Source organism: Rutidosis leptorrhynchoides, chromosome 1 (assembly GCF_046630445.1).
Source record: "Rutidosis leptorrhynchoides isolate AG116_Rl617_1_P2 chromosome 1, CSIRO_AGI_Rlap_v1, whole genome shotgun sequence".
In the NCBI taxonomy this organism is placed as follows: domain Eukaryota; kingdom Viridiplantae; phylum Streptophyta; class Magnoliopsida; order Asterales; family Asteraceae; genus Rutidosis; species Rutidosis leptorrhynchoides.
In genome coordinates this window covers 103,691,753-103,707,194 of record NC_092333.1, presented here as the reverse complement: position 1 = coordinate 103,707,194, position 15,442 = coordinate 103,691,753, and the positions used below count along the sequence as shown (strand labels likewise).

The window sequence follows — 15,442 nt, the reverse complement described above, 5'->3', positions numbered from 1 at the left end:
ATTTACATTCATGATTAAGTTTTATTAATCATTTTGATTAACTATGGCTACTAGTTAATTACTTGGGCTTTTATTGGATTTATTTGTTTAACTACTTAATTGGACTTGGGCTTGTGATTAATGGAGACTTAAGAGCCCACCCTACTTCTTCAATGGACTCATTAACCCATTACTTCCATGTAAGTATCATCATTAAGGTTTAACTAGGTGGTTTGGTTCATGGAATCTAGTTGCTTGCTTAGTTACACACCTTTCCCATAACAAGACACCTTGTAACCAACTTTTAAAGACTTTAACATACATGATCTAGTGGACTTATCCCTCCTCCCCTTTGATGAGCCAAAACCGTAGGCCACCTTGGTCAATGGGAGAGTTCAAATCTTTTTTTTTACTACTTGATTCACTGGTATCACTTCACTCTCACATACTCTTCATTTCATACTTCCATTTCTCTCACTTTTCTCTCTAATTCTTGTAAGTAACAAGGTTTCTTTTCTTTCTTTTTCCTTCAAAAACCGAATCTCAAACACTCTTACATTCATCATCATTTACTTGTTAATACTTGTTCATGTTTGTTACTTAGTTACATGAACTTTGTTGTTGTTATTTACTTACATGTTGTTAAGAACCAAACTCTTTAGTTTGATTCTTCATATTATCTTGTATTTACAAGAACACACAAGAACATAAACTTACTAGTTTATGATTCTACCTTTATTGTTTTTAAAAGATGAAAGTTCATGTGTTGTTAAACTCATACTTGTGATTCATGTTTGTAAACTTAAAGTTTACATTCTTAAAGATCAAACTTTGGTTTGAATCTTTAAAGTATGAACAACCATGACTTGTTACTTGTATATTTAGTTTATTACTTCATTTCTTGTACATTTAAATTCGTGTTTGTAGCTTTGATGGTCAAGTGTTACTAGTTAACTTTGATCTCATTTTTCTTGAACAAAAGTTAACTTGAAAGTTCAAGAACATGGAAGTGTAACTCTTTAGTTATAACTTCATATACTTGTGATAGATCTAAGTTCTATAGCTTATGGTCTACTTATTTTGTCATTAACAAAAGCTTGAAAGCTTACATACACTTTACAAGATGAAAATTTAAGTTTTGTAGCTTATGGTTTCATTAAAGTAAAGATTCAAGTATTATTACTTAGGATTTAACTTAATAACTTTAGATCTAGACCTTTGGGTCTTGGATCTTCAAGATCTAACTAAGAACTATGTTCTACATCTTAAGATCTTGATTAGTTAGTTTACTTTCAAGTTTGTAGTTCAATATTACTTTTATAGTTCATGTATGTGTTAAATCTAAGACTTTGATGTAACTTTGGTTCATCAAACTACATACAACACTTAATTGAGTTGTGCTAGATGTCTTAGACTTACACAAGTGTTATGATGGTGAAACCTTGGTTAATATGATGCAAACACATCAAGGAGTTGTACACTTGAAGCTATATGCATCAAGGATGAGAACCGTGATAAGCATCGAGCACCAAAAACCACCGGAACCTACTGTTTTACTGTTTCTGGGTCTGATCAGTACGACCTGGGCTACTGTAATGTTGATATTCAGTTAGCTCTGTTCGAGTAGATAACTTCATTTAGGACTCGTCTTAATCCGAGTTACGGTTTAGGATTTATGGCCCTCCGATCGTCGCTATGTCCTTTTAACGTTGTGCTGAAAATTCTGACCTACTCGCACTTAGACCGTCGCCACGATCAAACGAAGACGAGTTTGCTTCTGGAATTTTTACCACGAATAAAGGACTCATATACGGAGCCATGGCCACTAGTCTCACCTTATTTCAGTAGGTATAGAGGCCGTGGTGACTGATCCAAGTCAGCCTTTGTTTTAAACTACTTTCATGAACGAAACTTACTTTGCACCTTTTGTTTGATGATGAATGATGATGACCCTTAAGACCTAATTTACATACTTTTAAACCTATTGGGACGATTTACTGACTTAGTAACTTTTGACTTAGGTTGAGGACTTTCCGGACCTACGTACTTGCTTACTTTCCCGAACCGACTTTACTACTACTTTATCACTGTGAGTTATAGCATCCCTTTTTACTTAAACTATTTTGGGACTGAGAATGCATGCGTGTTTTACGTTTTACATACTAGGCACGAGTACTTAAACTTTATATATGTGTGGGTTATACAACGGCATAAACTTTCCCTTTAGCTCGGTAACGTTTAGTCATTGGTTTATGAACCGGTGAACGCGAATCTTAGATATGGATCCATAGGGTTTGACATCCCCACTCGGGCTAGTCGCGCTAGCATTTAACGAGTGTTTAATACTTCGTATACATACGCACTCGCCAAGTGCACTTACAGGGGGTTATAAACGTTAAGTTAGTTACCAAGTGCCCACGGTTAAACATATACTTTATCATACTGTTTTGAAACGCTCCTTGTAGCACTGAAATCTCGTGGCCTACATTACATTACTGTTATACTTAAACTATAGCTCACCAACCTTTGTGTTGACGTTTTTAAGCATGTTTTTCTCAGGTGCGTAAGGTTAGCTGCTTCCGCCGTTGTACTAGTCATGCCTCGTAGACTTCCGCTGTGCTTTGCTAGAGTAGAGATGTCACTGCATGAAATACTTTACCTTGCATTCAAACTTTAATACTTTTGAACTGTGTATTCGTAACGACCTTTGGGTCACGTACAATTATTAATTGCTTCTGTTCATTGAAGCATACTTTTGGGTTGTTAAACATTCGATGTTAGTTAAGACATCACTTTTATCATGAATGCAAACTTGTTTTGAAAACGCATATAGTGTTTGACCTTGTAATGATCCTGTTGTTGATGGTCCGTACATGTTGATTTAGTACGGGGCGTCACACTGTATAATAAGTAGTGTAGTAGGATCTTTGTAGAATGATGATAGGTTAGTTTATATTGTTGTTGCCAACTTAGCCCGGTAGGTCCCCTCCTATTGTGACTGTGTCCACTCGACGCGGCATGTCGTTATTCTGTTTCCTAACAGATAACTAGGGTTAAGATTAGAGCTCGACTTCTGACACGACCTAGTGCTTAACTAAGGATAACCCCCTAAGTTTAGACACATTCCGATAGTGCAACCCTAGGCACATGCCGGCCTTCACTCAAAGAGAACTCCGAGGGTTCGAAGACTGGTAGGACTATACGATTGGCTCATCCGATCGGATCCGTACTATCCTATTTAGAGTCTCATCGTCATGGCTTTCGTGCCTGTGTTGGTTAATGGATCTCCTACGAATGAATTTAATCTAGAGAGGCATACGTCAAGGTGACCCGTTATCCCCATTTTTATTCATCATAGAGGCGGAGGGATTGAATGTTCTTACCAAAAAAGCCATCGAGAGTGGGTTATTCAAGGGTGTGGAAATTGGATCTGATAAGGTGTTAATCTCACACCTTTAATATGTGGATGATACAATTTTTTTAGGTGAATGGAGTCGACAAAACTTTTGTAACCTCATGAATTGCTTACTTGCTTCGAGAAGATTTCAGGCTTAAAAATAAATTATCATAAGAGCCTTGTGTACGGATTGGATTGGGGGTAGTAAAAGAAGAGGTTGAAAGGATGGTTCTCCAAGTTGGATGTAAAGTTGGGGAAATCCCATTCACGTATTTGGGGTTACCTATCGGTCGTAATATGAGTAGGGTTGATAATTGGAATCCCGTGCTTGACATTTTTGCCTTGAAACTTGCGGATTGGAAAGCAAAAACGATTTCGTTTGGTGAAAGATTAACGCTTGTTAAATCGGTCCTTAGTATATTTCTCTCTCTTTCGTGCTCCCTCGTGTGTTATTAAAAAACTAGAGAGTATTCGTAGAAACTTTTTTGGGGGCGGGTCGGGTGAGCGATCAAAAATGTATGGGTCATATGGGAAGACACCATCTTGCCTTATAGCGGAGGGGGCTTAACATTGGTTCACTTGGGGCGAAAAATCTTGCTTTTTTGAGAAAATGGGTTTGGAGGGTAGAAACGGAGGCTAATTCTCTTTGGGTTACCGTGTTAAAAAGCATTCACTGAACTGACTAACGGGCTGCTCATACCTTCGGGCCTTAACGGGCCAAAAGGGAAGGGCGGCGTATGGTTAAATATTATATGTGCAGGTTACACGATTGAAAAGACCGGATTGCAGTTCAGGAATTCGTTCGTTAGACAGATTGGAGATGGCGGGGATACTCATTTATGGGCTGACCCGTGGTTAACAGATGTGCCATTAAGCTGCAGATTCAGGCGTCTATTTTAGTTAGATGTCGATCAAGGTGTGTTGGTTCGTGACAGAGTGTCGTGGTCAGAAGGCTCGTGTTAGTGTTCGTGGTCAAGAAAACGGGAGTTACTAGGACGTACACTTGATGAGTTACAATCTCTAACCGATTTATTAAATTCTTATGTGAGACGGGATGGGAGCCAAGATGCTTGGTATTGGAAACTCTCAACAAATGGCAACTTCAGCACCAAAAGATTATCGAACCTTATTGACGAGAAGACTATCGTGGACAACAGATTCAAACACGAGACACTCAAAAACGATCTAGTACTGATAAAAATTGAAGTTTTTATATGGCGCGCTCTAAAAAGCGAATTGCGACTCGTATGGAACTTGATAATCGAGGGGTTGACCTTGACTCCGTGAAATGCTCGTTGTGCGATGATGGATTGGAAACAATTGACCATTCGCTCTTCCTTTGCACGCATTCCTTTAAAGTTTGGGAAAGAGTATATAAATGGTGGGGATTGGGTCCGATATCGAATCTTAGCATTAATGAAGCGTGTCGCGGAAAAAGCAATAGAACAATGTCTTGGATCGGGTGTAAGATTTGGCAAGCGTTGGAATGGGTGTGTGTTTACTTAATTTGGAGGAACCGTAATCTTAAAGTATTTTCAAACACATGTTGGAATGGACCTACCGCTTTAATGTAGATTCAACTCAAGTCGTTCGAATGGATATCCACGCGTGTGAAGAATTTAAAGACCGATTGGAATCAATGGCTCTCCAACCCTATCGTCTACACGGTTTAAGTCGTTAAGCTCACTATGATTCTAGTTACTTACTGCTCGTGTGCCTATGATTCGATATAGCTCGTGTTTGTTTTCGTGTATTTGTGGTTGTGTATTGTTCATGTGTTTGTGCTCGTGTCAGTTATGTCATAAGGTTTATGTATTTGAGCTCATTGTTTGGCCCGTTCGTGTTATATAATATTTATGTTTTCCGGAAAAAAAAAATGAAGTTTTTCAAAGATACTTTGTTCTTAAAATGCCGATTGGCAGAGGAAGCTCAACTTGAAATCTGGTCTATAAACAGAACATTCATCTAACTAATTTGTTGTCAACTGCCCTAAACAAAACAGTTTAAATCATCATCTCACCTTGATGTAGACAAGTGTTCACAAGAAATAGATAGAAAAGGTTAAGCATATATAAATATACGAAAGACACGGGGTGTACATTTTATTTCAAACATTCATCTAATACAACCAAACCATCTTGATTTAAGCAATCTAAATTCATTAAATACCACAACAGTTTAAGGCAAAAGGAAAAAGAAAAGAAAAGAAAAAAAAAGGTAAAAACATCCATGGCACTTGATCATCACGAAGATAAGTAAAAAACCAAAACCAACTTGCTTTACTTCTTCTCCAAGAGGCATGCATCACCCATCTTCAACGCCCTCCTCCCCCCAAACATAGCTTGCACATCAGCTTCAGTAATAGAACGTAAACGGTCATCACGAAACACACGTGCACTGCAATGAAAACACCGCCATAATCAAAATAGTATGTATGATCGGGAATATATAAGGGACTAATAAGAGGGAAGTGAATTTTAGAAGGGGAGGGGGAAGTAACTTTTTCTAATTTTCTAATGAATGGTATTTTCGAGCGTTTTCTGGTCAAAATAATAACATTTATTGCAAACTTTTTTTTTAAAAATTTTTAATATTTCACATGATCTAAATTGTTTGAAATTTATCTAAAAAAAATTACTTCACCCTCCCTCATAAGATGTACTTCCCGTATATATATATATATATATATATATATATATATATATATATATATATATATATATATATATATATATATATATATATATATATAGGGGCAGGATCAATGGGGAAGTAACCAATCGGGGGAAGCGGGGGAAGCAAAAAAAAAAAATTCCGTTTTTTGAAATTATTTTTTCCCCGGCATCAAGATCACACGAAAATATGAAACATTTAGAAGAGACACTTCGTGATGAATGTTATTATTTAGGCGGAAAAACGATCGACAAGAATAACATTCAAGATAATATTGTTCGTGAAGAATATGAACGTTTTTTTTTCAATGTTTTGTGAAGTAAAATTTAGCCCGATTTAGAGTTTAGGGTTTGGTGTTTGGTGTTTTGGGTTTATTCCATAAACCCAAAACACCAAACCCCAAGTGTTTTGGGTTTATTCCATAAACCCAAAACACCAAACCCTAAACCCTAAACCGTTCGTGTTAAAAACTCAATCTAAATCCTAAATCTAAACCCTAAATCTAAACCCTAATATCTAAACCCTATAAACGCTAATATCTAAACCCTAATATCTAAACCCCAATAGCTAAAACCTCAACATACGCCCAAAAAATACGATAATTGTTATATATTACTTCTTCGAGCGTTTTCCCGCCAAACTAAAAACATTTATCACAAAGTGTCTCTACTAAATGTTCATATTTTCATCCAATCTATAATGTTCGTGAACAAAGTTTTTTCAAAAAACGAAAAAAAAAAAGTTTTTGCTTCCCCCCGCCCCCGATTGGTTACTTCCCTCTTGATCCTACCACTATATATATATATATATATATATATATATATATATATATATATATATATATATATATATATGGAACAGTAGAATTGATAAAATTGGAAACAAAATAAAAACTGACTGAAAAAAAAGAAAGAATACTCACTACTTTCTAAAATAGAAATGGGATATTAGCCATAGTCGTCTACAATAAATCAATTCATGAGAAAACACAATTAGGCAGCCATGCAACATTTGTATATCTAATGAAATCAAAATAGCAACCATAAAGAGTACCAAAAGAGTAAACTCACTTTTCTTCGTAGGTTAGTGCACCATACTGATTGTGTGTCACTTTTAATATCTCAGGATTCCAATTAACGGTTACTTTGGCTACAATCAATTAAATCAAGTTGTTATTAATAGGAAAAATATTTATTAATTGAGATTAATTTATTAATTGAAGAAGAAGAGATAACAATATGTATGCAAGTGCGTACGTTTACGGATTAATTGATCCAAAACTAGTGTATATGTTTTATTAGCATCAGTCGCTGCCATTTGTTTATCACGCATGTTTCCTGCAGCAATAAATCAAGTTGTTAAATAATAGAAAAGTAAAATATATTCTTAAACCTCCTTTAATCGACTGGGATTACTAACTGTAAAACAACAAGAAGAGACTAATAATATTTAATAGTTGATCTTCTTGTTTTTTTCAGCTAAAAAACGAAAAGCTATTGTACAGTATAAAGAAAGAGTTTCATCCAAAAGAGATGAAAACTCACGGCTATAACAACAAAGCGAGACCTACCGAGCTAAACAAACCTAAAACCAAAGACAAAAGCTCACGGCTATAACAACAAAGCAATCTATGAAAAAGAAAGACATTAAAAGCCAAACAGGGACAGTTATTTAGTTATTTAGGGACGGAAGGAGTATAAACATAACGACATGATGATGGTTGTATTTAAAATGGACATAGTTAACTCACAGAAACAAGTAGCAATACAACATATGCATATGATATGATGAAATCGTACTACTAACTTTGTTTTTTTTTTTAGTTTCATTTGACTTTGATAAAAGTCAAGTATCTTACCAGATGTCTACAATAGAAATAAACAATGCATAGTGATAAAAAAATCTGGAACACATATTAATGCAGTGTATCACAAAAATATAGATTGTGTAGAAAAAACTTAATACCAGATTTAGTTCAATGAAATTTGAAGCAAGGTAGTAAATATTTGAATTTTAAATTGTTTTTAGTCTAGAAAGACTACAAAAACTATAATCACACAGAACTAAATTAAATAATATATTATTTGCACAGAAATGTCTCTATATTCACACATCGGTAAGATGAAGGTAATACTGATTATAAAACAAGCATATTTTTCAATTTTCATTATTTGATAACTTATAGTTTTAGTCATTTTATGTTGTAGAACTCAGACTGCTGAGACTGAAGTTGATAAATTTGAAGTTGCTGTGTTTAATGAGTTATGAGTTAGTGATTACATGAGTTGGGAGATGAGCGGGTGGTTAATGTGACAAAAAAAGTACGACTTGTACGGTCAAAATGGGCGGTGTTAGCTGACGAATCGTATATAAAGGTTTGGTCATGATTTTTTGTTCGGTCGAATGGGGTCAAGTTGAGTTGACCTAAAAAAAAAAAAAAAATCTAATGCTCTTGTAATAAAAGGTTTACCTGTAAATTATAATATGCAACAGTTTGATCTCTTCGATAATAATCTGTATACTTAGTTTGGATGACTTTCAACTTGTTCACTATTTAGCTTAGTTTTTGTTTTGCCTATATGAGATTATTATAGTAAGTTGGTGGGTCAATATGACCATCTGTTGTACTCGGTAGTTTAAAATGCAATTGTGTTACCTGATACTAAATGCAACTGCAACGTACACCACCATTGTTAGCCATACACAACTAAATATGTATTAGACAGTTGTAAAGTATGATGATTTAAAGCATAAGTAGTGGTGTATGGCTAAATAATTGGTGGTGTACGAATCATCACCCAAATGGTTACAGACCTCATTATAGTTATGCATTAAAAGCTCATAGTGTTCCGAATAATTAAAAACAAAATAATAATTAACAATAATAATAATGAAAATGATAATTAATAATAAATATAAATAAATGATGATGATGATGATGATGATGATGATGATGATGATGATGATGATGATGATGATGATGATGATGATGATGATGATGATGATGATGATGATGATGATGATGATGATGATGATGATGAAACAGCAATAACAATAACAATACATAATATAATAATTAATAATTAATAATTAATAAATAATACTGATGATTATAATTATAATTATAAATAATAATAACAATACTGATGATAATAACAATAAGAATAAGGATGATAACGATGATGCACCTTTTTTAGGAAGTTTGTTATCGGTTGGTATCTTTGAACCATAATCAATCGGTGCTATTCGTTTATCCTTTGCTCCAACCGAGATGTTTTCTTTTCTGCTTCAATTAATTAATCAATTTGTTCATATATAAAAAAATAAATAAATAAATAAATAAATCCTTCAATCAATTAACTGGGATTTTAATTGGCAAATCGAGGACCGAAAAGAGAAGCTTTATATTTTGTGTAATCGATTTGATGTGTTTGTTTGTTAGAATAATTAAAGGAACGTACCTGTAACTTGTATCGATTTCCATCTGTGAAGAGTTTGGAACGAACGATTTGGGGTTGGTGAATGAAACGTGCCTGTTAGTTGTATCGATTTCCATCTGTAAAGAGCCCTGGAACGAACGATTTGAGGTTGGTGAATGAAATAAGGTTGTTGAAGATGGTAGCGTGAGATTGTGGCTGGAATCGTTGGTGCACAGAATGACTCAGGGCTAGGGTTTCTAATCCTGCGATCGGCTTGTAATTTTATGTGATCCGCGCTATTGATATAAGGAAGTAGTTGGGCTAATTTAGTTGTTTGGGCCCAGATTTAATTGTGCTATATATCTATCAATTGAGAGGTGTCCAAAGGAAGGTTCGAATTGACCCAATTAGGTTTGAATTTAGAGTAGGAATTTGTCTAATAATGTCATTTCACATTTACCATTATTTCTGTTCTTCTTAAACCAATCTCACCCCATCTCCGTCTCATATTTGGCCCGTATTACCTGTCAACCGCTACCACCATTAGGGGTGAAGCGAGAATTTTAGCTGGTTGATGTCACCAGATAATTTTGAAACATATAGAGTAAAAAAGTTAGTTTATAAAATATGACTAGGTAAAAAGAACAAAAATCAATTTACTTCCTAACAGTTATGTATATTTCTTTGGAGGCAGGTTATGCAACTACGAAAGATTAACGTGTAAGTGATTTTGTCCCTCCTTAGTGATTCTAAACTGCTAGCTAAATAAAAATCTATGCAGTTTTTACTTAAAATAAAAATACAAAAATCACAAGATTAAATGATTCTTTAGTGTACAAATATAATATGTACGAGGTTTTGTTGATAAAATGGTGAAAGAAACCTAAATTAAATAGAACAAACATCAACTAAAAGTTTAAAATACTAAACTAGTAAAATTTGGTGCCTCTAAATCTCAAAAGAAGTTGTTGGTCGGGGATAATTAGGGCTACTAAACAAACTATTATTAGGTTGATGGATTACTAATTTTGACTGATGGGTTGTTGATTTTATGTGAGATCAGAAATTTTGGGCTTCAAAGAACACCGTTTGCTAAGTTTATTATAGTGGTGTGTCACTTGTATAAATTTCAAACTTAAAACATTAAATGGAATGCTATACTGTAAAATTGGCCTTTTGAGTGGGGTCATATGAAATGTCCCGTTCTTATTGATTAAAAACGTTCCATATTAATTGATTTCGTTGCGAGGTTTTGACCTCTATATGAGACGTTTTTCAAAGACTGCATTCATTTTAAAACAAACCATAACCTTTATTTCATCAATAAAGGTTTAAAAAGCTTTACGTAGATTATCAAATAATGATAATCTAAAATATCCTGTTTACACACGACCATTACATAATGGTTTACAATACAAATATGTTACAACAAAATAAGTTTCTTGAATGCAGTTTTTACACAATATCATACAAGCATGGACTCCAAATCTCGTCCTTATTTAAGTATGCGACAGCGGAAGCTCTTAGTATTCACCTGAGAATAAACATGCTTTAAACGTCAACAAAAATGTTGGTGAGTTATAGGTTTAACCTATATGTATCAAATCGTAACAATAGACCACAAGATTTCATATTTCAATACACATCCCATACATAGAGATAAAAATCATTCATATGGTGAACACCTGGTAACCGACATTAACAAGATGCATATATAAGAATATCCCCATCATTCCGGGACACCCTTCGGATATGATATAAATTTCGAAGTACTAAAGCATCCGGTACTTTGGATGGGGTTTGTTAGGCCCAATAGATCTATCTTTAGGATTCGCGTCAATTAGGGTGTCTGTTCCCTAATTCTTAGATTACCAGACTTAATAAAAAGGGGCATATTCGATTTCGATAATTCAACCATAGAATGTAGTTTCACGTACTTGTGTCTATTTTGTAAATCATTTATAAAACCTGCATGTATTCTCATCCCAAAAATATTAGATTTTAAAAGTGGGACTATAACTCACTTTCACAGATTTTTACTTCGTCGGGAAGTAAGACTTGGCCACTGGTTGATTCACGAACCTATAACAATATATACATATATATCAAAGTATGTTCAAAATATATTTACAACACTTTTAATATATTTTGATGTTTTAAGTTTATTAAGTCAGCTGTCCTCGTTAGTAACCTACAACTAGTTGTTCACAGTTAGATGTACAGAAATAAATCGATAAATATTATCTTGAATCAATCCACGACCCAGTGTATACGTATCTCAGTATTGATCACAACTCAAACTATATATATTTTGGAATCAACCTCAACCCTGTATAGCTAACTCCAACATTCACATATAGAGTGTCTATGGTTGTTCCGAAATATATATAGATGTGTCGACATGATAGGTCGAAACATTGTATACGTGTCTATGGTATCTCAAGATTACATAATATACAATACAAGTTGATTAAGTTATGGTTGGAATAGATTTGTTACCAATTTTCACGTAGCTAAAATGAGAAAAATTATCCAATCTTGTTTTACCCATAACTTCTTCATTTTAAATCCGTTTTGAGTGAATCAAATTGCTATGGTTTCATATTGAACTCTATTTTATGAATCTAAATAGAAAAGTATAGGTTTATAGTCGGAAAAATAAGTTACAAGTCATTTTTGTAAAGGTAGTCATTTCAGTCGAAAGAACGACGTCTAGATGACCATTTTAGAAAACATACTTCCACTTTGAGTTTAATCATAATTTTTGGATATAGTTTCATGTTCATAATAAAAATCATTTTCTCAGAATAACAACTTTAAAATCAAAGTTTATCATAGTTTTTAATTAACTAATCCAAAACAGCCCGCGGTGTTACTACGACGGCGTAAATCCGATTTTACGGTGTTTTTCGTGTTTCCAGGTTTTAAATTATTAAGTTAGCATATCATATAGATATAGAACATGTGTGTAGTTAATTTTAAAAGTCAAGTTAGAAGGATTAACTTTTGTTTGCGAACAAGTTTAGAATTGACTAAACTATGTTCTAGTGATTACGAGTTTAAACCTTCGAATAAGATAGCTTTATATGTATGAATCGAATGATGTTATGAACATCATTACTACCTTAAGTTCCTTGGATAAACCTACTAGAAAAGAGAAAAATGGATCTAGCTTCAACGGATCCTTGGATGGCTCGAAGTTCTTGAAGCAGAATCATGACACGAAAACAAGTTCAAGTAAGATCATCACTTGAAATAAGATTGTTATAGTTATAGAAATTGAACCAAAGTTTGAATATGATTATTACCTTGTATTAGAATGATAAACTATAGTAAGAAACAAATATTTCTTGAGGTTGGATGATCACCTTACAAGATTGGAAGTGAGCTAGCAAACTTGAAAGTATTCTTGATTTTATGAAACTAGAACTTTTGGAATTTATGAAGAACACTTAGAACTTGAAGATAGAACTTGAGAGAGATCAATTAGATGAAGAAAATTGAAGAATGAAAGTGTTTGTAGGTGTTTTTGGTCGTTGGTGTATGGATTAGATATAAAGGATATGTAATTTTGTTTTCATGTAAATAAGTCATGAATGATTACTCATATTTTTGTAATTTTATGAGATATTTCATGCTAGTTGCCAAATGATGGTTCCCACATGTGTTAGGTGACTCATATGGGCTGCTAAGAGCTGATCATTGGAGTGTATATACCAATAGTACATACATCTAAAAGCTGTGTATTGTACGAGTACGAATACGGGTGCATACGAGTAGAATTGTTGATGAAACTGAACGAGGATGTAATTGTAAGCATTTTTGTTAAGTAGAAGTATTTTGATAAGTGTCTTGAAGTCTTTCAAAAGTGTATGAATACATATTAAAACACTACATGTATATACATTTTAACTGAGTCGTTAAGTCATCGTTAGTCGTTACATGTAAATGTTGTTTTGAAACCTTTAGGTTAATGATCTTGTTGAATGTTGTTAACCCATTGTTTATTATAACAAATGAAATGTTAAATTGTTATATTATCATGATATTATGATATATAATATATCTCAATATGATGTATATACAGTTAAATGTCGTTACAACGATAATCGTTACATATATGTCTCGTTTCGAAATCATTAAGTTAGTAGTCTTATTTTTACATATGTATTTCATTGTTAATACACTTAATAATATATTTACTTATCATTTAACATAATTAACCAAGTGTATTAATATCTTAATATGATTCATATGTACCTAGTAAGACGTTGTTATAACGATAATCGTTATATATATCGTTTTCGAGTTTCTTAAATTAATAGTCTCATTTTTATGTATATAACTCATTGTTAAAATACCTAATGAGATACATACTTATAATACAAACATGTTAACTATATATATAACCATATATATGTCATCGTATAGTTTTTACAAGTTTTAACGTTCGTGAATCACCGGTCAACTTGGATGGTCAATTGTCTATATGAAACATATTTCAATTAATCAAGTCTTAACAAGTTTGATTGCTTAACATGTTGGAAAAATTTAATCATGTAAATATCAATCTCAATTAATATATATAAACATGGAAAATTTCGGGTCACTACAGTACCTACCCGTTAAATAAATTTCGTCCCGAAATTTTAAGCTGTTGAAGGTGTTGACGAATCTTCTGGAAATAGATGCGGGTATTTCTTCTTCATCTGATCTTCACGCTCCCAGGTGAACTCGGGTCCTCTACGAGCATTCCATCGAACCTTAACAATTGGTATCTTGTTTTGCTTAAGTCTTTTAACCTCACGATCCATAATTTCGACGGGTTCTTCGATGAATTGAAGTTTTTCGTTGATTTGGATTTCATCTAACGGAATAGTGAGATCTTCTTTAGCAAAACATTTCTTCAAATTCGAGACGTGGAAAGTGTTATGTACAGCCGCGAGTTGTTGAGGTAACTCAAGTCGGTAAGCTACTGGTCCGACACGATCAATAATCTTGAATGGTCCAATATACCTTGGATTTAATTTCCCTCGTTTACCAAATCGAACAACGCCTTTCCAAGGTGCAACTTTAAGCATGACCATCTCTCCAATTTCAAATTCTATATCTTTTCTTTTAATGTCAGCGTAGCTCTTTTGTCGACTTTGGGAGTTTTCAACCGTTGTTGAATTTGGATGATCTTCTCGGTAGTTTCTTGTATAATCTCCGGACCCGTAATCTGTCTATCCCCCACTTCACTCCAACAAATCGGAGACCTGCACTTTCTACCATAAAGTGCTTCAAACGGCGCCATCTGAATGCTTGAATGGTAGCTGTTGTTGTAGGAAAATTCTGCTAACGGTAGATGTCGATCCCAACTGTTTCCGAAATCAATAACACATGCTCGTAGCATGTCTTCAAGCGTTTGTATCGTCCTTTCGCTCTGCCCATCAGTTTGTGGATGATAGGCAGTACTCATGTCTAGACGAGTTCCTAATGCTTGCTGTAATGTCTGCCAGAATCTTGAAATAAATCTGCCATCCCTATCAGAGATAATAGAGATTGGTATTCCATGTCTGGAGATGACTTCCTTCAAATACAGTCGTGCTAACTTCTCCATCTTGTCATCTTCTCTTATTGGCAAGAAGTGTGCTGATTTGGTGAGACGGTCAACTATTACCCAAATAGTATCAAAACCACTTGCAGTCCTTGGCAATTTAGTGATGAAATCCATGGTAATGTTTTCCCATTTCCATTCCGGGATTTCGGGTTGTTGAAGTAGACCTGATGGTTTCTGATGCTCAGCTTTGACCTTAGAACACGTCAAACATTCTCCTACATATTTAGCAACATCGGCTTTCATACCCGGCCACCAAAAATGTTTCTTGAGATCCTTGTACATCTTCCCCGTTCCAGGATGTATTGAGTATCTGGTTTTATGAGCTTCTCTAAGTACCATTTCTCTCATATCTCCAAATTTTGGTACTCAAAT

General features: G+C 34.0%; 1 protein-coding gene across 2 annotated transcripts; it reads right to left on the bottom strand.

The window, feature by feature from the left end:
• Positions 1-5,452: 5,452 nt before the first annotated feature.
• LOC139863756 (uncharacterized) lies at positions 5,453-9,733 on the bottom strand. 2 transcript variants are annotated; one of them, XM_071852364.1, is made up of 6 exons: positions 9,511-9,733; positions 9,238-9,332; positions 7,306-7,386; positions 7,120-7,198; positions 6,972-7,010; positions 5,453-5,773 (listed from the first exon to the last, which is right to left on the bottom strand). In XM_071852364.1, the coding sequence occupies exons 1-6, from the start codon at positions 9,603-9,605 to the stop codon at positions 5,656-5,658; spliced, it is 507 nt and encodes a 168-aa protein (XP_071708465.1). In that variant the 5' UTR covers positions 9,606-9,733; the 3' UTR covers positions 5,453-5,655. The 2 variants fall into 2 exon arrangements, with proteins under 2 accessions (XP_071708465.1, XP_071708474.1); XM_071852373.1 differs by lacking the exon at positions 6,972-7,010.
• Positions 9,734-15,442: the final 5,709 nt, after the last annotated feature.